Below are 22,891 nucleotides of genomic sequence, written 5' to 3'. Positions count from 1 at the left end.
ACACAAAGTATATTCTTTGAGCTTAGCATACTACATACATATATATATATATATATATATATATATATATATATATATATAAATATATATATATCTGCTTCACGCAGGAATATTCGTGGAAAGCCAACATTTAAATTACAGGAAGGAAAGTTTTGGACCCAAAGCATGTACCCCAGCCCTCTTCTCAAAAAGTTGATCAGTTATTTATGTATGGCCCATGAACTTTAAAAAAAAATTCAATACTTATTCTGGCAATTAACTTTGAGGACCTCACGGACAATGTTTTAGTTTGCTATATATAATGTCAAAATAGTATCAAATGAACGAACCAGGAAATGCATGGACATACACCTAAAGATTTTATATCAGTTCTTAAGGCCGACCCATGTAATTTAATTAGGTCCTATAGCTTAGGGCCACATATGTTTCGCCAAGTAGAAAGTATTCCATGGACAACAGACAGTCTGATATAATGTCAAAACTCGCCTAAAAGAAACTCTAGCTGACAGATTGTTTTTGTTAAAAGTTATCAATTTTTGCATCCAATGTCAATATAAGCTTTAATTCAAAGCAAATTTGAAGAAGATGGGGACCTCTGATGGAAATTACATATTCTAATATTATGTTCTTAGTTATCTTTGTATACAAGAATTACATTGTCTGGTAACTATGCTTAAACTTTTAATTCACGTGACGGATACATGTCCGTCCGGTCATGGTGCTTAATATTAATTGTGAGCAAACGGATATAACTATCTCAAATACAGTCCAAGTGCGTGGTGACCTACTCCATTCTCGCGTTTAAGGCCAGCTGATAACCTCGAGACGTAATATCTCTGCCAAATGCACTGATGTCAGCACACAAAGACGATATCAAATGTCTAGAGCTATATAGGCCTATTTTACAGTTCACTCCTATAGTCTGTTGCTACGTAGATGGTTTTTGCGATAAACACGGCATGTAAGTTATATGAATGTGGCCCTTGTGCCTTGGCATAGCTATATATAGCTGATTCAAGTTGTCCGTGGTTGGCATGCCAGACTGCGGTTTTAACAGGATTCTCTTCATATGATCGCCTATACACTCGTGTAAGTTGTAGGCTCTTCTTTCTGCATGTCCCTGACCCTATGTATGTATTACGTACCTCGCGAACTCAGCAGTGTATAAGTTTACTTTACAGTGTATTGATTATGTTACGGGAGAAAAGACAAAGAAAAAATGTTGAAATTGTTTGACCATTAACTAGAGATCATTTCAGTCGTTTCTGTGCTCGTGTATTCACGCGTTTTCTGAGGTTTTTAAGGGTAGTAAAGGGCGATATCTGGATATAAAAATATGAGCACAATATACGTAAACACACCTAATGACTCCTTCTCGTCATCATATGGCTTAAAAATTCTTAAATATGACGTTAAACCCTACATACATATATAAAAATATGAGTCATATAACTTAATGCATGGCTGTTAGCCCTATAGGATTTCCATTAAACCCCAAGCACTCACTCACTCACCCTATAACATTTCACATATAAAAATAGACGTTTACAGGCCATGGCTAGCGTAACAACTTATATTGTATGTGTAAAGGTTTATATTTTCTACGTTAAATAAAAATGCAGCATTTCCTCAAACCATTGTCTACCTCCACACAAGTCCTCTAAAATAACATGATTTATGCCTTACACATACAAACATATATGCTAAGGTACAAAATTGATGTAGGCTTATGTATAAGTGAAAATCACTGACCTGAATCTCCTGACTCGACTGGAAGTGCATCTATGATCTCGCGAAAGCACAGCCCTTATATGTACGACACCTTCACGTCACTGTGGGCGTAAAAAAAACTGTATGCATATAGGTCAACCATTTTGTTGTATCCTAGTCGATAAGCGAACTAGCTATAAAGTCCAGGTCAATCTAGCGGTCAGCAAAGACCATCACCTCAGATGACCGTGTAGTAAAGGTCAGCAGATGTAGGAGACCAAAAGGCCAGCATGTACATGTTAAATATAGATGGCGGCATTAACACTTACAGACCCAGGCCGAGCAGCTGGTTAATGGTATATGCATAAGATTATCTGCCGTACGTGTTAAGGCGACGTAGATGATTAGATAGGGATGAGTGTATGTTACGCAGTCACAATCTATGATCACACATGACAGGTTGTTTGTGTTATAAAATATGTATAGAATGTGAAAGAATATGATACATAAAAACATCTTAAACATGTACGTAAGACTGGACACGTGCATACGCCAGGTATTAACCCACCGACTCGCGGAACGTTAGTGACAATGACGTTCGATCTGGTCGTTTACGTTGTCAAAAACAATTCTTACATGTGTACATGTGACAAATTCTTGAGTATGTATCTATCAACAACTACTCCTAATATTACAGCATTTTACACTCACATAGATCTTTATTACGGGGGATCTCCGTGGCCAGCACGCCAGCTATAGCGCGGCGAAATGACCCAGGAACCTCTCACTAATGCGGTCACAGTGAGTTCAAGTCCAGCTCATGCTGGCTTTCTCTCTGGCCGTACCTTCTCCCACCATTAATGCTGGCCGCCGTGGTATAAGTGAAATATTCTTGAGTACGGCGTAAAACACCAGTCAAATAAATAGTTAAAAAGATCTTACGCATTCTCAACTTATTATTGCTGGCCAACGAGAAAGTGCTATTTGATATTAGGAGTTTTAAAATATAAAATAACCAAACCCAAGAGTAAGATAATAATATATATATAGTTATACAACACAGTCTAAAATAATTAATGCAGGGAAAAAAGTCTGCTATAAAACTTGCGTTAGAAAGCCAAATCCATGACACCTATACGTACATCGTTGTATACAGTATGCAGCGACATTTCGGCACACAAAGAGCCTAAGAACTGAATGGTTATGACAGTGTAATATATGTGTTGTTTATGCTGGTTATTTGCATGCTTGAATATGCCAAATAATTTTGAAGACAACGCTTTATCAAGTTATGAGATTACAGTATTATATTTACATTAAAAACAAATCTATTAGGGGTAACACGTTTGATTAATATCAGATAATATAATAGTGTACATATTGGTCCAGACCATATATATTTAATCGTGGGTACTTAGTTACATTTTTCAGTTTAAATGTATTATTATACCTAAAGGTTTTGCTTGCTAATTTTCTATTTTTCCCTAATTCCCTAAATATGTGACCACGTGTTAACAAAAGCAGAAGGGCTGAACCAGTAGCGACCAAATGAACCCCTTGTCTTGACACGAAGATCTATGTGTCGCAATATAGGGTTATGGCGTTTTGTTGTTCGCCATTTTGATCAGGTGAATTCCACTGGCAGTTTTGGTGATTGGAATTTAGCAGGTTTGAAGATACATGTTACACAGGTCGCGAAGTTTTAAAGTAGAAGAAAACTTAAAACAATGCCACTATAGGCTTAAAGAAGCACATTTTTTTCTATCTGGTGGTGCCTGCTGCATAATTTTGCGATTTTTTTTCTCGCCATGCACGTTAAGTCTGAAAACGGCAGTTCATCGCGTCCTCTATCTTTAACACCCTGTAATTTACGCTAGGGGTGTGTTGCCTCTCACCCAGGGAGAGTCGTTAAAACTGCCGACTTGTTAGTGTAAACTCGGAACCTACTTCCGGCATTCCGGTTTTCCGATCGTCAGACGGAAAATGAACTGCACTGTTCGCTACTTTCTGGGAAGAAGAGTTCTACCGGAAATACTGCACTTTGACGGTTTCCGAGGGCAATTCTCCTCCTAACACAGAAGACTTCAGGACTTAGGCAAAATGGAGTCGCCCACAGCAGATTTTGGCGCTGCCTTTATTTATAATTTATCAACTTGAGGTACATATTAGAATTTTTTTAGGGCATGCACCTGCGAGGAAATGCATACTCTGTTCAATAGTATTTGTTTGATATTTAAATTTTCTTCTCCTTTAAGAATCGACAAAGTTTCTGACGTCACCGCGCAAGGGGACTCCCTTATATATAGGCCTAATGGGGAATCAAGATGGGCATGTAAAGTGCCAGAGTGGCGGTTACAATTAACATTTTTATCATATTATTTTAGGATGGATCTGCGGATACAATACGTACTGTCACTGTGAATGCTCATGCTTCGTTACTAGATTTATACATTACCATCATCACATCAATGTAGACCAATCGACCTAAGCGCATAGCTTGGCTTGGGAATTTATAAGTTTCAAATAAACTGAAAAAAAAAGCATAAAGAAGTCTTAAGTTGTTTTATCATTATTTGCTATCGTTCTAATGGTGGTGGCTCTGTCGGATCAATCCTTTTCGCTATTACTGTTTTAATATATTTTTTTAATTATTCAAATATGCAAAAGATATGTACACAGAGATCAATTCTCACCAGAGGATCGAGGTATATCGGCCTGAAAAATACTTTTTATTTTTATGTGTTTTATTTCCATGATTTTAGATCTTTATGTTCTCTCATATCGATCTGCTGTATATGAAAGTGTTTATATTTTCGTATTAAATTTAATTAATACGAATAATTAAGTAGGGTACATGCATGGGAATACGAGCATGTCGTACACATGCATGTACATTCCCTACAAACGTCTAAAGCTAGGTTATAGTTCTTGTTTTCCTGTCTGTGTGGGTGGTATGTCCATGTGTTAAAACTAAAGCTTATATTGTATTTCCATGTACATGAATTGTAAGCATACACTTGTTTTTAAAGCGTTATTTGTGTTATTACAGATAATCCTGCAAACCTAACAACAGCAGCTGGTGGTTTCTCTGGACGGTATATAGGAGTCAGCAGTGGACTGCGCAGTGTGATACTATAGCCATGCTGTAATGAGGGCATGGGGCAAACTTCGTTTTAGGACAGACTGTTAGTGACTTACACAGGGTATCAATAAGGTAGGCCTACACACTTAGGTCGAATGTTTTTGTATGTTTTCATAGTTTCTGAACGGCGTGCGTGTTAAGTGCCGATCGGTGTACACAGCATGGAAAAGGCATTCACGTGTTAAAGCCTTATTCTCACGCATGATGGACTGGTGTTATATAGGCCTATACATGCCACAAGCTAGGCCGTAGTCCTACATACAAATCTGCCCTCATTCATACATGTGGTGCGTTGCTGTATATCTTTCCCGTTGGCCCCATGCGCGAGTGAGTTGTAGTGCACAACAAGCCGGACAAGAAATATGGTAGAGAATGAGTGTAATCTAACGGCTGCAAAGGACAATCTCATAATTAAAGGACTTGTAAAGTAAGTCTTGATTACCACTGATTTTTTGGGGGCCTCCGTGGCTCAGTTGGTTAGTGCGCTAGTGCAGCGTAATGACCCAGGAGTCTCTCACCAATGCGGTCGCTGTGAGTTCAACTCCAGCTCATGCTGGCTTCCTCTCCGGCCGTAAGTGGGAAGGTCTGTCGGCTTTTCCGGTTTCCTCCCACCATAATGTTGTATAAATGAAATATTCTTGAGTACAACCAAATCAAAATCCATTGATTTTTTAAATATATCAACATTCTAGGCCTTAATTTATTTAAACAGGTGCGTGTTACCTAGAAATAATTTACATGAACCATATGTTCCTAATAAAAAAAATATGATTCCAGCCAATAGCATGTTCCATATCTGGGAAGGCATGACATTTAATCAATAACTATATATGCAAGAAATGAATTTGAACGTCCATCGACACTGAAGTGATGCTCTAATGATATCTTATATCATGATATTTATATCATTACTCTAGTAGGTCGATAAAAATGACTTGTGGAGAATTCAGATAGTCATTTTCATTATTTTCATGCCACACATGCACCTGCACAAAAGAATGGCCGACTGGCGGCGTATAAAAGACTTTGTATCTTAAAATAAAGAGTATTATATAAGACAAAAATGTTCAAAATGTGATGACAGTGAAATGACACAATTTATTGTATGTATTTTATATTTTCTTGTGTCTGATGGGCTTCATGGGTGGATGGTGGCCCTCGGTAAACCACCGACCTTTGGCAAGTTGTTGACAGACTGTCCCTCACGTGACGTTCACATATATATAGGCGATATTGGTGAAAGACAAATGGGCTTCAGTTACACTTAGACTGTGCAAACGGCACACTGGAGCGTCGTCCAGGTTTTTGTTTTATACACATGCGTCGTCGAACGCTTATTGTCACTAAGGTGCCTCGAACAAGAGAATCAACAAAATCCCCCTTTCGGGGAGTGTCCTAGCGGCTGAAAGGTATGTTTCTTAGCCACTCGGCCACCACCCGCTCATGTTTACTGTATATAAGATTAATGGTGACAATTACCTGCAAAATTTAACTTTGCACATATTTCATCTGGATTTTGTTTGGCTCAAGGATGTTGAATGTCGGTGAAGTATTTATACGTTGGACTACTTCAAATGCCTTTTTAATCGCGGGCATACACTTTCGCGGATTTGGTAAGAAGACACATTCGCGGGAATCAACTTTTACGGATCTTAACAAAATTTTTTGACAGCTGATAAACGGAAATCAAACTTCAGTACAGAAAATACGGAAATGTGTTTGCGCGAAATCCGCGAATGTTAGTGCCACGCGAATAAAAAGGCATTTCATCTGGATTGTTGTTTGTCTCAAGGATGTTGAAGATCGGTGCAGTATTTATACATTGGACTATATAGTGTGTGTATATGTGATATATGTATTGTATTTTCTCTGTTTACATCCAGGTTGTGGACAGATAACATTAACAGATAATGTCTTCAACGAAGATAGGTGTAATTGGCGCGGGGGTCATCGGGTTATCGACGGCTTTAAACATTGTTGAGAGTATTCCAGATGCGGAGGTCACCATCATGGCGAACATCTTTTCGCCCAATACTACAGGAGATTATTCTGCTGGGCTCTGGGAACCGTTTGTGACCAGTGGAGCAAACATACTGTATGTATAGCTAATAATTCCAAAGACGACAGAATGTTCGATTTTTATTTGGTTGTAATGCATCTGTACGTCATTCAAACGTTTTATACAGAAAACGTTTTATACAAAAGTTTTCATTTTTCAAAACCGCAGTAAGACATCTTCTCATTTATGGTTCTTCACAATGTTACAGTCGATGGTCTAAAGTGACCTTTGATCACTTGGTCGAACTTGCGCAGTCGCCTTTGGCGGGAAGAATTGGTGCCCAGTTTTGTTCCGGATACCAGTTAGGAGAATGTGTAAGACCTCCATTTCCAGTTCTTTTACTTCTGATATCCTTATCTTTGCGTTACGCAAATTTGTCTGAATCCAGCCTGGATGTGTACATAGGTGAGAAAGCTGATGAAAACTTTGAAGTGATACCTCAAATTGGATACTCATACGACCTTATCCGCAAAGAAGTGATTATGGCTGATACTATGCGTTAAGAAGTTAGCGATACAGGAATATGAAGAGTGCCTGGATATGATTCCAAGTTTAAAATCAGTATGTTAACTTTTGTGCCTTGTATATTGAGCATATTTGTTTCCATATTCACTCACATATGTATCATTCGTGGAAAAGTTAAAACAGACGAAACCTTGTGATCACACATACCAATGGCCGTTTAAAGACATGCTTATTTGACACTTTTAGTGATTTTATTGGAGCATTTCATTTGTTGTTGTTTTTTTTCAGAACATTAATTGGTCCGATATTGTGTTGGGTTTTCGACCCATGACGAAAGAGGAACTGGCGTTATTTCCAACTTCCGGAGTGACGTGGGTATACTGTGACTGCCCCGTCGTTCTTTTTTCACTGAAAGAACTGACCAAAAGCCTGATTTTTTATATGATCAGAAAAGATCTCAAACGATGATAAGCTTGTCCTGTTTCAGTCACGTTGACCATCCTGAGAGTGATTTTTAAGCCTTTTTGTAGTCTTATGTGCATGGATCATAGGAACATTCAAGCACTCGTATACCTAAAAAACGGGTAGATTTTGAATCGTAAAATACATATTCGTAAAACTTTCCCTTGACATGTTGCTTAAGCACGAGAGTAAGCCACGATGAGAAAGCAGAAGAAATGTCCATTCATTTGGATACTGGTACATACTGTATTTACTTCTGGTTATGTGTGGCATAACAAATCCATGCCGTAAGTATAGACACTACCAGCGACACTCCACACAGTCACATTATGCTGACACCGGATCAACCAATCTTGTTTCCTTGCTCTCAGGCTGACCTCTCAGTGCTGAGCACCACGCGAGGCAACCGAGGTACCGTTTTTAAAGTCTTTAGTATGACCCGACCCGGGTTTGATCCCCTGTCTCAGTGCAGGCAGAATGAACGATCCTATTTTAGGAGGAACATTCCCGGGCTCCTGCAACAATCAGTGCCCACTTTTACGAAAATTCGTGACCAAATTTTTCGCACCTTTCGTTAGTGACGTCCTCTTATGGTACTATACCTAGACAACGTCTTTTACGAAAATGAGTTGCGTGAAATATGACTTACGAATTTTGTGAAAGGTCCTTGAATTTAGATTTTACTGGAAGGTTTGTTGAGCATTACGGCACAAACAGAGCACCACAGAATAATGAGTGAATATAGGCCCAAGTTAAAGTGCTTGGCATTTTTATATTGCAGGATGGGGTCCTTTTTCACCACGGTGATGATTGAGTGTTCCATGTATCTCCCTTGGCTTATGCATCGGTAATATCCGTTTTTTCTACGTTCATTGTTATTTGGTCAGAGCCCCAGTTGTTCAAAAGTGTATTTTAAGTTTACCCGGCCTTAAATATAAATACATTTCGTGTCCCAATACAAAACTTTCATCAATTAAGACTGAACTTGAATCCGAGCTTAACAGTTTTTAAACCACTGGCCTTGGGATCATAGATCCATTTTAGTAATATACACAAAAAAACCCCACATAAAACAAAATATAACACAAAATTCAGTTATCAATATTATCATGTATTGTTATCTATATTATTCAAAAAATTAATTAGACAGTCATCCAGTTGGTAAAAACCAGAAAGACGTTTGAAGTCGTTCATTTCAACCGAAGCTTGCAAACTTTCCATTTCCCATCCTAAACTTATTTACTTTGAAAGCGACAGTTTTTTTTCATTGCAGATTTAAAGAGAAAGGAGGTCTAGTCTTCCATCGGAGAGTTAATTCCTTTGAAGAGGTAAATATATTCCCTTCAGTCACCATTCAGTTGGCTGAATATAGCTTCACTACATAATTTTGACAACTAGATTAAAAAGTGTTCCATGGAAAAATTATATTTACATACATTATCATTATTTAAGAGATTATCAGTATTTATGCCTTGTAACCATAAATTTGTAGTTTTGACGACATGCATATGGTTCCCGAATTTTAAACTGTGAAACTCTGAGGACCTGAAACCATGCATGTTTTTCACATTTATATTAATCTGTTCATAATATAAGGAAATCAAATAATTAACATAATATTTTGGGCTTAAGCTCTCTCGATTGCCTTTACCTATTGAAAAAAAATCATGAAGTTGTTATATCTGCAGGAATTCTCATCGATTTAATATGAACTAGAGCTTGTCTTCAAAGTAATTTGAACGCCTCGATTCTAAGAAGGAAATAATTGTGTAAAGCTAACAATATTGCATGTTAAACTACTTTCCACCACATGATTTAATGTCAGTAACAAGCAATAACTGGTGGAAAGTTCAAAGATATGCCCTACGACCGTTTCATGTACATTTTGTCACCTTAGATAGCGGACGAGTTTGACCTGGTTGTGAACTGTGCTGGTCTAGCTGCCAGGGACTTGACCAATGACAATACTCTTAAGGCAATACGTGGACAAGTGGTGAAGGTCAGTACCAAATTTGCCAGTGGTGCTGTGGTAACATATGGTGGAGCTCAGAAACGATTCGATTTCGCTCAGGTCGATTTCATTTTCTGCCCCCCCCCCCCCCCCCCCCACTCATCATTGTCTACCCACTTCTTCCCATCATTGTTTTCTCCGGTATAGCTGCTCTTCGCGGAAAAGACTTCATCATATGTATCTTCACCTGCATTCTCTGTAGTTTGTTTCCTTTATTGATCAAAGTCGTGATTTGGCACACGTAACCACATTCATGACATAATTCACAATCGTTTCCACTTTTCTTTGATTCAGTCTTTTGATGACACTGCTTATTCTCTAGATCCATTATGTCAGTAACCCCCCCAAACGTTTTGGCCCATAGGTCCTCGCTCCGTGGATTAAACATTTCGTAGTGTTGGATCACCAATATGACCCGGGTCACGTAGCCTATGTGTTGCCAGGGTGAGTTCACCTCTCTCTCAATCGACGCAATGGACATGTCATACAAGATGTAGTGGATTGTGATAGTGGATTTAGAGGTGTATACTGTTAAAGATTGATATGATGAAATGGGACAGTGTCGCAACAGGTCACATAAATGCCGGCGGGGGAGGGAGTCCAGCAAATGTATAAGTTGCGATGTCCTAACTTCTGTAAATTTATTACATATCAAATGTGGTGTTGTACAATGTATGGTGTTAGACTTATTAAATAATAATGTTATAATTTTGTGCTGGGTTTGCAGCAGCATTGTTAACCATGTGCTTATTATTAGAACTAGTATTCTTTACTTTGAAATTCTCATTTCAATAGTGATTTTCTTCATTTGAGTGTATTTGTACATTGCACAGAGCCAAAGCAGTGACTGTTGGTGGAACAATACAGGAAGGCAACTGGGAAGAAACGGTTGATGAAAAAGACAAACTTGGCATCTGGAAACGCTGCACGGAGCTCCTTCCAAGTCTAACGGTACAGCATCTTCTCTAATGGCCGAACATTTTCAATTCGCTGGTTATATTATCTAGTAAATATTTCAGAGCAGTTGTACATAATAGTGGCACTGAGTGTTCCGATACATATTCTAAAACCAAATTTGTGTTTAAACGAAAAATTAACAAAGACTGACTTGTGTTGCTTTAATTTCCAGATAGATATTCTTATAAAGGTATGGGCATACCATATCTAGTGCCTAGTTCAGAGTAATTGTTGATTATACAGGCAGTGTCTTCCCACAGATATTTTTATTAAGGTAACACATATTACTGTAACAGTACATATCAAAATCTATTGTGATCAATATGTTTGGGGATGTCACAAAGCCCGCTGTATTGTGTTTTAGTTCGTCCATATGTTATATCTGATCTCTAGAAAGCTTTCTTCGTTTATGCACCAGGAGGCGAAGTATTTGTATGACTGGGCCGGGTTACGTCCTTTTCGTCCCGAAGTAAGACTAGAATTGGAAGAGCTTAAAACTGCAAAGGGCAAACAGCTCCCGGTAAGAAATTCATTAGCATCTAATTCTTCTCTGTTAGAAGGATTTAGTAGCTTGGGTTGACTTATTTTAAGATAAAATAGACTTACATGCTAATTTCACTAAAGTTAATATTTCTAGTAATAAACTTTCTTCAAAATATTGAATATTGCCTGAAATTTAACCGATATACTGCTAGATGATATTGGTGCCTCTACATGTACATTGTAACTGTTCTTAATACTTTCCTGTGGTTAACAATTATCTTCGTAGGGGATATGTAGAACAAGTCTGTGTGCATTTCACATATATTTGCAAATCCAGATGTACCTAATAGCTAAGCTGTGTAACTATATGACTTTGGTACAATATTCGTGTCATTCAAAGTTGGAATCTAATTTTTCTTACTATAACCTTAATTTTTTTTGAAAAATGAAAAAGCCTTTTCACGGATGAACATGTTCACCTGTCAGTTTGAGGAAATTTTTTCATGGTCAGTCTGGTGCTTAATTGTGGGTATTGTGTAGTATCTTGTAGTTTGTCCAATTATTACATATACTTGTATACATCGTAAAGAGTCCCTTAAACTTCTTTGCGTCCACCAGTGTGTAATGTAGTTATATATAGCCTGAGACAATGTTCTAAATTCGTTTGCGACATGCAGTAAATCGGCCATAGTAGTTTGTGATGTTTTCGCATTATAAACACCATGTTCTTATAGGCCTTTGAATCTTCTCTTGTTAGTGTGTTAACCACGGAGCCGTAAAAGTGACACGTTTAGAAAAATGTAAATGGAAGAAAAAAATAAGAACACAATCTTTAAAGTTTTAGTTATTAAAAAGTTATAACTTTTTTAAAAAAAAAGTCATTCGCACAACTTAGTAAAGATCTCGTGCACACGACTTAATAAAGATCTCGAGAGCACGAAATAGAGATCTTTATTAAATCGTGCGCACGACGCAACAAAGAATGTGGTTGTGATGAACTGTTTCATGGTGACACATCATGCTTCAAAACGACCGACATGTAGCTACAGTTCCCATATTATTTATTCCTACATAGCCCTAGTAAATACGTTCTTCAGATCACACTGATTCTCCAATACATTTTGTCAGGTTTAAAACTGCATGGCGGAATACCAACTAGATTGGAGTAAAACCATAGCAACTCATACCCAAGCATGCAGGTGGCCTACCTGGTAAATCACCGGACGTTAAACCGCGGCTCAACCATTGACAGCTGAATTACATGTAAAGCTTGAGCTACCAATACAAATTAACCCTATATCTTCACTGAAACAGGGCCATTGTTCATGAACCTTTCACATACAATCAGTTCTTGATATACTTGCTCTGCAAATCATACGACGTTCTAACACAGATCACACTTTAACGATGTGGTATTGGCCGCCCAGTTCACGATTCCAGTCGACCAGATGTTGTATGCTAACAATGTCGTTAGTAATAGGCTGCCGCAAAGGCTGATTGGGCTATCGCTGGTTCTTTCGAAAAAGCGTTTTTCTCGCCATATAGTCCATGACCAAGGAGGTCGCAGGTTCGAAACCAAGCTATCCCTGGTGTGGCTGTGGTTTTAAAAGTTTATAAAACTCACGCCTCGCAAAGGGCAGTACTTTACAACTGGTTTCCTTCAACATTAAACCTGCTCGTTCTGTGAGTGAAAAAAGGCTGTGTACAACGTTAAGACACCTTTCATACTGGGATTCAGTATATATATTGTATCTTAACACACCAGTCAGTTAAATCTGGGATACAGTATGCTATGTGTTGTATCATATGCCTCTATCAGTTCAATCTGGTATACAGTATGGTATGTGTTGTATCCTAACTCACCTATCAGTTCAATCTGGGATACGGTATGCTGTATGTTGTGTCTTACACCTCTATCAGTTGTCTGGGATACGGTATGCTATATGTTGTATCATATGCCTCTATCAGTTCAATCTGGTATACAGTATGGTATGTGTTGTATCCTAACTCACCTATCAGTTCAATCTGGGATACAGTATGCTGTATGTTGTGTCCCACACCTCTATCAGTTCAACCTGGGATACAGTATGCTATATATTGTATTCTAACACACCAATCAGTTAAATCTGGGATACAGTATGCTATACGTTGTGTCCTACAACAGTTGTCTGGGATACGGTATGCTATATGTTGTACCCTAACACACCTACCAGTTCAATCTGGGATACAGTATGCTATATTTTGTACCCTAACACACCTACCAGTTTTATCGGAGATACAGTATGCTATATCTTGTATCCTAACACACCTACCAGTTCAATTTGGGATACAGTATCCTATATATTGTACCCTAACACACCTACCAGTTTTATCTGAGATACAGTATGCTATACGTTGTATCATATGCTTCTATCAGTTAAATCGGGGTTACAGTATGCTATATGTTGTATCCTAACACACCTATCAGCTCAATCTGGGATACAGTATGCTATACATTGTACCCTAACACACCTACCAGTTCAATCTGGGATACAGTATGCTATATGTTGTGTCCTACAACAGTTGTCTGGGATACGGTATGCTATATGTTGTATCATATGCATCTATCAGTTCAATCTGGTATACAGTATGGTATGTGTTGTATCCTAACTCACCTATCAGTTCAATCTGGGATACGGTATGCTATATGTTGTGTCTTACACCTCTGTCAGTTGTCTGGGATACGGTATGCTATATGTTGTATTCTAACACACCAATCAGTTCAATCTGGGATACAGTATGCTATATGTTGTACTCTAACACACCTACCAGTTCAATCTGGGATACAGTATGCTATACGTTGTGTCCTACAACAGTTGTCTGGGATACGGTATGCTATATGTTGTATTCTAACACACCAATCAGTTAAATCTGGGATACAGTATGCTATATATTGTACCCTAACACACCTATCAGTTCAATCTGGGACACAGTATGCTATATATTGTACCCTAACACACCTATCAGTTCAATCTGGGATACAGTATGCTATATATTGTACCCTAACACACCTATCAGTTTAATCTGGGATACAGTATGCTATATGTTGTACCCTAACACACCTATCAGTTCAAGCTGGGATACAGTATGCTATACATTACACCCTAACACACCTACCAGTTCAATCTGGGATACAATATGCTATATGTTGTACCCTAACACACCTATCAGTTGAATATGGGATACAGTATGCTATACATTATACCCTAACACACCTACCAGTTCAATCTGGGATACAGTAGGCTATATATTGTACCCTAACACACCTATCAGTTGAATCTGGGATACAGTATGCTATACATTATACCTTAACACACCTACCAGTTCAATCTGGGATACAGTATGCTATATATTGTACCCTAACACACCTCTCAGTTCAATCTGGGATACAGTATGCTATACATTATACCCTAACACACCTATCAGTTCAATCTGGGATACAGTATGCTATACATTATACCCTAACACACCTATCAGTTCAATCTGGGATACAATATGCTATATGTTGTACCCTAACACACCTATCAGTTCAATCTGGGATACAGTATGCTATACATTATACCCTAACACACCTACCAGTTCAATCTGGGATACAGTATGCTATATGTTGTACCCTAACACACCTATCAGTTCAATCTGGGATACAGTATGCTATACATTACACCCTAACACACCTACCAGTTCAATCTGGGATACAATATGGTATATGTTGTACCCTAACACACCTATCAGTTCAATCTGGGATACAGTATGCTATACATTATACCCTAACACACCTACCAGTTCAATCTGGGATACAGTAGGCTATATATTGTACCCTAACACACCTATCAGTTGAATCTGGGATACAGTATGCTATACATTATACCCTAACACACCTATCAGTTCAATCTGGGATACAGTATGCTATACATTATACCCTAACACACCTATCAGTTCAATCTGGGATACAGTATGCTATACATTATACCCTAACACACCTATCAGTTCAATCTGGGATACAGTATGCTATATATTGTACCCTAACACACCTACCAGTTCAATCTGGGATACAGTATGCTATATATTGTACCCTAACACACCTATCAGTTCAATCTGGGATACAGTACATTGTATCCTATGTTAAATGATGTCTCCAAAACTTGGAATTCAACATTAATGTAATCGTCCCACGTTGGAGGAATAGGACTGATCATGATTTTTTTAACTTTCATTACAGGTGATTCACAACTACGGCCACGGAGGATCGGGTGTTACCCTTCACTGGGGGTGTGCCTTGGACGCCGTCGCGATTGTCAAAGACACCATACAGAAATATTGTACAAAGAGCAGGTCTACACACCCATCCAAATTATGAAACACTTTGAACTCTTGTGGCGCAGGACCAACTGATAACGTCTCCTTCATGTCATAAGTGTAACTTAATTTGAAAATTGGATTGTGTGCAGAGTCTTTAAATTATGATTGTTTCCGGGATTTATATGTGATAATGGAAGAATAACATTTGCATCTGCACTAATTTTGAAAAAAGTTGAATCTGTGATAAGAACATCTTACATCGTATATATGAAATAAGGAAAATCGAGCCTTCCAGTACTTTTTTTGTACTCTACTACTTAATCGCCAATAATATGATATGAGGACGTATGTTCTTACTTCTAATCTGTACTCCAAAGACTGACTTATTTGTAGTTACTTAAAAACTACAAGCATTTGGCCCAGTATTACAGAACTTCCAAAGCTCAATAAACTGTTAATGTCGTTAGTTTTATGAGGAAGATTGACTTAGAGTGATTTTCGAAAACCTAAAGCTTGAAATTTTCGTGAAACTTGCTCATGGCATTTGTGAAATGATGAATCATTTAACAATTAAGCTGTTAAGTTTGTACACAAACGATGAAACAACTACTGCACCAACCGTTTGGTGATTGGCACAGTTGATAGTATTAAATCATTATGGTAACAACCAAAGAGCACAAGAAGCATAAAAAAGGCTAGTACTTGGAATGAGATCTCTTTATATTAAAAAATATGAGTACAGATGCACCCGCACAATGGGAATGTTGTTCAACTGTAAAAAAAATGTTTTACAGGAAAATGAATATTTACTTTGTTTTCTCCATAAATATATTGTATAGAAATAATCAGAATATGTTTTCTTTTTAATATCAGATAATTCAGTTTTGTCTTTTGCTTGATGGAGCAGTTTATTAATTATCATTATGGGAGAGATGTTTTGATTGAAGGAAGATTTAGATCAAATATGCAAAATGAGTAAATGCAGTTTGAGCACATCACAGTCCATGCATTTACTGGCTAGCATTGTGTTTTCAGGCCTTTTGTCTCCAACAGGTATGGTGAGTCGACCGACTGCAGGCACTTGGTTTTACTCCCTGCGGAAATGATACAAAGAAAGCAACACTGAGCACTCTTCATCAATACATCTTTGCAATTTCTAGTCTTTTTAACCATAATTAAACCCACATTTATCGTACAATAAAAATTCCCAACAATGAAATGGCTATGAAATGGTTTATACATGGACTTAAAATATAATCTGAATTATGGACAAAAGCACCTGTGCCAGGAAAGCATGAATATTCCTGACATCTGGGTAATGTCAATTTTTGAGAACACTTTAACAACGATTTATCATTTTTTTTTTTGGCATGACTCAACATTTACAAGGATATTAATACTTGATTATAGTTTAGGTTACAGGAAACTACTTATGTGTGGACGTATATTTCTCAAGCACAGGTATGTGCAATGTATCTATCCACTTTTAAAGCATGTGTGTTACATTTTATCACGTAGTTATTTTTATTCTTTGACTGTTCATCGCAGAAATATTTAGGCTGTTGTGGATATGTTGGAATAAATGAGGAAAGAAAAAGAGGTTCTTCATATTCATTTGATTAACCAATACTACTGCACCCACCTGATATGTATCGCAAATAAGTGATACTAAATCTCTTTCTGCTTCTTTTTCCATTTTCTCCGTGTGAACCTGGCGTCAAAGATAAACAACTATATTTCATCACTGAGACTGTATTTGAAGGAAAGATTAATTTTTTTTCAAGTGATACAATTTGCCTAACTCTGATTGATTCATCCATTTGAAAGTTTGATTAATTCTTTACAAAAACTTAAGTATCATTTTAAGACCAAATTTTAGGTGAAATACAGTGTATTTGTTATTTTGTGATGATGAAGGCGAAACAAAGCCCTCCATTATGAATTGGGTAAGTCTTAACTAAAAAACATGTAAACACTTTCCATTTGATTCATTTAAAATCTTCTGCCACAGTTTTGTATCTCTGCTATGTGAAGTTCTAACTATGGCTTTCACTTAATTGACACATTTGATTGGTATTACAAATGAAGCAGACTGATAATAGCTTCAATGCACCTTGTGGGGTATATGTACTCCTCTCCTCCAGCCAACCTTAAAGTTGGGCCAGTTTTTGCCCATAACATATTGGGAAACAATTGACAGATAGGACACCGACTGGCCATGTTAATAAAAAATAATTTCTCCATCAGTAAGAAGTGGATCAACACTGTTATTGTATCATGAACTCACCCCATTTATGGTGACCCATGGAACATACTGATGAGGTGGTTTGAGGGCGTCTGTTTGCAATGCCATGTGATGTTCTAAAGCATTTCCCTTACTTCCATTGGCACATTTCAGAATGCTGTCTAGGTCCACTGGAAACTGTTTGGCACACTACAGGAACAGTATACAAGTGAAAATATATATTTGAAAATTTCTTTCATTTATTTACTTAATTTTTGCCAGATACATAACAACTAACAAATATCCTTACTTATTTAGTTTATTTATTTATTTGGTTGGTGTTTTACACAATACTCAAGAATATTCGACAGTGGCCAGCATTATGGTGGGAGGAAACTGGGCATAGTCCGGGGGAAACCTACGACCATCCTTAGGCTGTTGGCAGGCCTTCCCACGTATGGCCGAAGAAGAAGCCGGCACGTGCTCCAAGCTGGCGAGCTGACCGCCTCGGCCACAAAGGTCATCATATTTAAAGCCACAGCCAAATCAAATAGAGCTAGATTTGAGATCTCATTGCTAAAGGGCCTTAGAGTTGTAGTAAGCCAGTGCGTTAACCATCTAACAAGAGCCCAGAGGATTTGTATTAAGAAGATCCAAATTTTCTAAAATTAGAAAAATGTTTATCAAGTATTCACTGGAATGAGTGAATGATTGTGGCTTAACGCCAAGTATTCACTGGAAAGAAATACTGAAATAACCTTTTCGGCAGCTTCATCTGGCATCACTCCTGATACTTCCATGCAGTGAATAAAGGGGAGGTAATTCTGGACTTTCTTTTCATTGAAAATTGTGCAAGTCTGCAAGAGAAAATAAAAATAGATGATTCACAAAAATAAACTGTTTTGTTATTTGCATTTTACATCAAATAAGCTACTGCACTCATCCCATAAAAGTGTATTTTCTGAATCACAGTACTCCTGAATCAAATACAGTACAGTACCACACAATTATATCACCTTCATGCTGTAATGAACCAACTTTAAATAGCACAAATGAACTTCCAAACCTCAATGAGATTTCCTCTGCATTCCTGAGGACCATGCTGACACTGAAACTTCCACTTGCTTCCATCTTTCTGCTCCTGACCAAGAAAAAAAAAACAAAAAGGAAAGGATAAGATTTACCCTTGTACTTGTATGAAATACAAAATTTAAATTGAAAGCAGTAATTAAAGAATATAGTGATATACAGATAAAGGTAAGTTCAACAATGTCAATGACGACAGTGTAATAATCTGATGATATCTGGTTGTTAATTATAGATATAAATATCAATGAATACAAACCATCAGAATTCAGGGACATGCGTAGCGCCAAAAGACTGCAACTCCCTTTTTTATACTGGCCTAGCGTTGTTGGAGTCTCGATGCTAACAGTATTAATTTCGTACTCAACAAAGGTCCAACAAAGATTGACGTATATCATGGAATAGTAAAGAGAGTTTTTTTATTAACACAGTGTTAATATGTTGGACACATCTGATACTTCTAAATATTTGCTGCATTTCTGTTTTATACGAGGCACCCTAGAAAGTTTATCACTAAAAATAATTCCAAGAAAACCGACGTTAGATACTATTTCAATTGTTTAACCATTAAGAGCTATGTTGGGAAGATCGGATGGAAGCTCTTTACCAGGTGTTACAGTCATTACTTTTTGTTCCCAATATTAAGTTATGTGGGATGATGTGGCTCAAATTCAAGAATATGGTATGATGTAGGCTTCATGTAATGTTATATGATGAAGTGGCTTTCAAATAAGGATATGGGATGATGTGGTTTGATCCAAGGATATGGTATGATGGACACTTCATGGGATGATTCATATATAGGCAAGTCGATGGACTAAGCACTTTTTAGATCAGTAAGAGTTTATGTTAACACATGTGAACAGAGTATAACACTTGAAAAATGTTTTCAACTTTGAAAACTGTTAAAATGTGGAAGTCAAGCTGTTTTTGTCGCATGGAATTTTTTCACTGAATGTGGAATATTTAATCTACATGTCGATGAAAAGAGATGAGCTATCTTCATATGAAATACAGGTCAGACTGTCAGCGATAAGTGACACTGTGTCACAAATAAGGTGTAAACTCAATTAAGTGTCCACATGAAAACATCTCATGTAATTTCAGGCCTCCATAATCACATATCAGATAAAGGCTCATACAATAAAAGTGTAGATGAAAACAATATGTTGAACCTCAAACAAGCCAAAACTAACCAAGTATTTCCCAACCCTACCATAGCAATGGTGATAAAATAACATTAAGCGTGTAAAAAATGTCTTTGTAAGATAAATGGCTACATATTATATACATACATTGGCATTTCCATAAGGGACAAGGGTAATGTTCATGATCTGACCCACAGTCTTGTAAGCCTTGAACATCTGCTCTCTGAAGAACCTCTGGCAGTCTGGACACAATGACTCATAATACAATGTAAAATTTACAGGGCCTGGGTTAGCTGACACTCCAGGCAAGTATCCTGATAGCTCACACTGCTTCTCCACCTGTAAAAGTAATGATCACACAACTGTCTAAATCTAATCTCCTTTCTTATTTAACATTGACATTTTCCTTACCTACCGATTCAATGAATATCAGAAATATAAAATATGGAGGTAATAGACATTTGACATTGTTGAATTAATAACTGTCAATCCTTGGTTATGTTTGTTATTTTTGTTATTAATATTAAATTATATTCAGTGAAACAGTTTGATTCAAGAAAACTCCACATTTTACACAAAACTGTTAGGGTACCATGCCAGCCAGTAAATTTACTCTAACTACTGATAATAAAATCAATAAATAAATTATCGGTGTAGTGTGAATTATTTTATTTATTTATTTATTTGATTGGTGTTTTACGCCGTACTCAAGAATATTTCACTTATATGACGGCCACCAGCATTATGGATGGAGGAAACTGGGCAGAGCCTGGGGGAAACTCACAACCATAAGGTTGCTGGCAGACCTTCCTACATACGGCTGGAATGGAAGCCAGCATGAGCTGGACTTGAACTCACAGCACCGGCATTGGTGAGAGGCTCCTGAGTCATTACGCTGCCCTAGCGTGCTAATCAACTGAGACACGGAGGTCCCGTGAATTATTTTATGCTTTCCCTATGTTATATGAGAGCTAAACACTTCCTCATTTACATAACATACAGTCGTATTCGTATGGAGTCTTTTAGTACATGTAATCACGTTTATCCCATATATGTGAGTGGGCCCAGTTGTTCAAAAATGTATTAGCTAATACTGGTATTAAGTCACATTTTATATTTACTTTTTTAGCCGCATTCAGCAGCCAGTGTAGTTCTCAAAAGTCATAGTATAACAGCAGCAGTTTTAGTTCACATGTATTATAATGCTACCAAATTTTCTTTAGTCTCAGTAAACAATGAAGACTTGGCTGAAACTTAAATCTGGTATTCAGTCTTAATATTTATACGAAATAATTCGAATATAATTAATATAAATATAAATTTATTTATATCCAACATTCGCAGCTCTACTGTCAGTTCCTCCCACCCTTGTTCGTTTACTTCAGCCGTTGAATTAACCACAAATAACACTGGTCAAAATCTTGCCTGTTGTACCAGTTCAACTTCTCGCATTAAGAAGATGGAAATCAAGCCAAATCCATCAGTCTTCGGGGGCCTATCTCTGGTAAAGTCCTTAACATCCATATCCACAACCACAATAAAAACGACGAATATCCATCCAATAAATAACGTCGTATCTGAGTAATCCAGTCCTCACAATCGCCCGAAAAAATGTAGACTGTAGTCATACATGCCCTGGAAATGTCAGTACGTGTTGGCGTATAAAATTTCAACTACACTCCTGACTGCTTTTCCCGCGACTTCTCGGAATCTTCCCTTGACGGACACGTTCGTAAGCTGTTTAAAAAAAAACAGTTTAGCACTGTCAGATAGATGATACTTTAGAAATCCTATCAAAGCTTGTGAGAGTAAAGCCGTTCTGTGTTGAACTCTTTTGTGTGTTGTATATTTGATACTGCCTACAAATGTTGTGCTTTGGTCTGAGCACGAATGACGAACGCCACATATTTAAATTCCTGTTGCAAACTCGTGACCCTGTAATATCAAATTTGATACTAAAGGGTCACTCGTTGGAGTATATGTATACATGTATATCGATCGCTACAGTACCTGACATAGCTGGGCTGTCATCCTGGACGAGCACCATTCTGAAGGAGGTAGGTTGCACTGTGCAAATACTCCGGTAACATACCACACCACCATAAGAAGCAAATACAGCATCATGAAGCCGAATAGGGTAAACTATTTTGAAAACAAGAAACTCTCAGCACATATAATATGTGTCATGTGCTTTATGTTTCGGTCATGTGATTTCTGGTTTGTGCAAGGACGATAATCTATAACTTCTTTTTTTCACAGTTGCTTCCCTTACATAGATACATCATCTAACAGGTGCCCATCCTCACGTGGAAAGTACATATAGTGTGTTGCAGATCAGGCCACAGACCCCCATTAGTTTTCCATAAGCGACAATGTTAGCGTTTAGCGCTGTAGCTCAGTCCCAGACATGGCCAATAAGCTTTGGTGCATACCTGGCCCAGCCTGTGAGAAAGAAGCCATAAAAATCTTGACATAGGTTGATCGTCAAAATCTGGACCTTTCTATGCCGACAGCTGGGAGGGGTGCCTAGCAACGCCAAGGGGACGTCACTCGCAGCCTCATCACCACCTGTCTCCTTGTGTCCTCTCGCCCAGAATTTCAAACTTTTATCATTAAAACTCATACCTGCCCAAAGCTGAGACAATTTCCATCATTTTGATACCAAGCATGCACCAATGCACCAATAAAAAAGGCAGGCTGGCAGCAAAAAAAAAAAAAAGACTTTACACAGAATTACATTCGTCCCTACCAATAAACGGAAGTTGTAATGCGGGTCTGTGTCCTAATGCTGGGACTTCGATGGAGG

General features: G+C 37.7%; 2 protein-coding genes across 3 annotated transcripts; one reads left to right on the top strand and one right to left on the bottom strand.

The window, feature by feature from the left end:
• Positions 1-869: 869 nt before the first annotated feature.
• LOC135469939 (D-aspartate oxidase-like) lies at positions 870-16,494 on the top strand. Of its 2 annotated transcripts, XM_064748588.1 has the most exons (12): positions 870-1,089; positions 4,760-4,924; positions 6,736-6,947; positions 7,120-7,225; positions 7,665-7,747; positions 8,620-8,685; positions 9,112-9,166; positions 9,736-9,837; positions 10,214-10,293; positions 10,683-10,800; positions 11,225-11,326; positions 15,548-16,494. In XM_064748588.1, exons 3-12 carry the CDS (start codon positions 6,763-6,765, stop codon positions 15,683-15,685), a joined length of 1,035 nt encoding a protein of 344 aa, XP_064604658.1. In that variant the 5' UTR covers positions 870-1,089; positions 4,760-4,924; positions 6,736-6,762; the 3' UTR covers positions 15,686-16,494. The 2 variants fall into 2 exon arrangements, with proteins under 2 accessions (XP_064604658.1, XP_064604660.1); XM_064748590.1 differs by lacking the exons at positions 870-1,089; positions 4,760-4,924 and adding an exon at positions 5,198-5,279.
• Positions 16,220-22,308, bottom strand: LOC135469940 (gamma-interferon-inducible lysosomal thiol reductase-like). Its single transcript, XM_064748591.1, has 7 exons — positions 22,096-22,308; positions 20,233-20,424; positions 18,918-18,992; positions 18,610-18,708; positions 17,915-18,061; positions 17,270-17,338; positions 16,220-16,721 (listed from the first exon to the last, which is right to left on the bottom strand). Exons 1-7 carry the CDS (start codon positions 22,207-22,209, stop codon positions 16,659-16,661), a joined length of 759 nt encoding a protein of 252 aa, XP_064604661.1. The 5' UTR covers positions 22,210-22,308; the 3' UTR covers positions 16,220-16,658.
• Positions 22,309-22,891: the final 583 nt, after the last annotated feature.

The sequence above is a fragment of the Liolophura sinensis genome, chromosome 7, assembly GCF_032854445.1.
Source record: "Liolophura sinensis isolate JHLJ2023 chromosome 7, CUHK_Ljap_v2, whole genome shotgun sequence".
NCBI lineage: Eukaryota > Metazoa > Mollusca > Polyplacophora > Chitonida > Chitonidae > Liolophura > Liolophura sinensis.
The sequence above is the reverse complement of the archived record's forward strand: the minus strand, read 5'-3'. Positions and strand labels throughout refer to the sequence as shown.

What these genes read in the sequence shown, in the direction of transcription:
- LOC135469939 (XM_064748588.1), top strand. Translation starts at nt 6,763, where the DNA reads ATGTCTTCAACGAAGATAGGTGTAATTGGCGCGGGGGTCATCGGGTTA. An exon ending in GATACCAGTTAGGAGAATGT is followed by an intron (nt 7,226 to 7,664) that starts GTAAGACCTCCA and finishes GTTTTTTTTCAG; the next exon opens with AACATTAATTGGTCCGATAT. An exon ending in AGCTCCTTCCAAGTCTAACG is followed by an intron (nt 10,801 to 11,224) that starts GTACAGCATCTT and finishes TTTATGCACCAG; the next exon opens with GAGGCGAAGTATTTGTATGA.
- LOC135469940 (XM_064748591.1), bottom strand. Translation starts at nt 22,209, where the DNA reads ATGATGCTGTATTTGCTTCTTATGGTGGTGTGGTATGTTACCGGAGTA. An exon ending in TGACAGCCCAGCTATGTCAG is followed by an intron (nt 20,425 to 22,095) that starts GTACTGTAGCGA and finishes TTACTTTTACAG; the next exon opens with GTGGAGAAGCAGTGTGAGCT. An exon ending in TTATTTGCGATACATATCAG is followed by an intron (nt 16,722 to 17,269) that starts GTGGGTGCAGTA and finishes TCATTTCCGCAG; the next exon opens with GGAGTAAAACCAAGTGCCTG.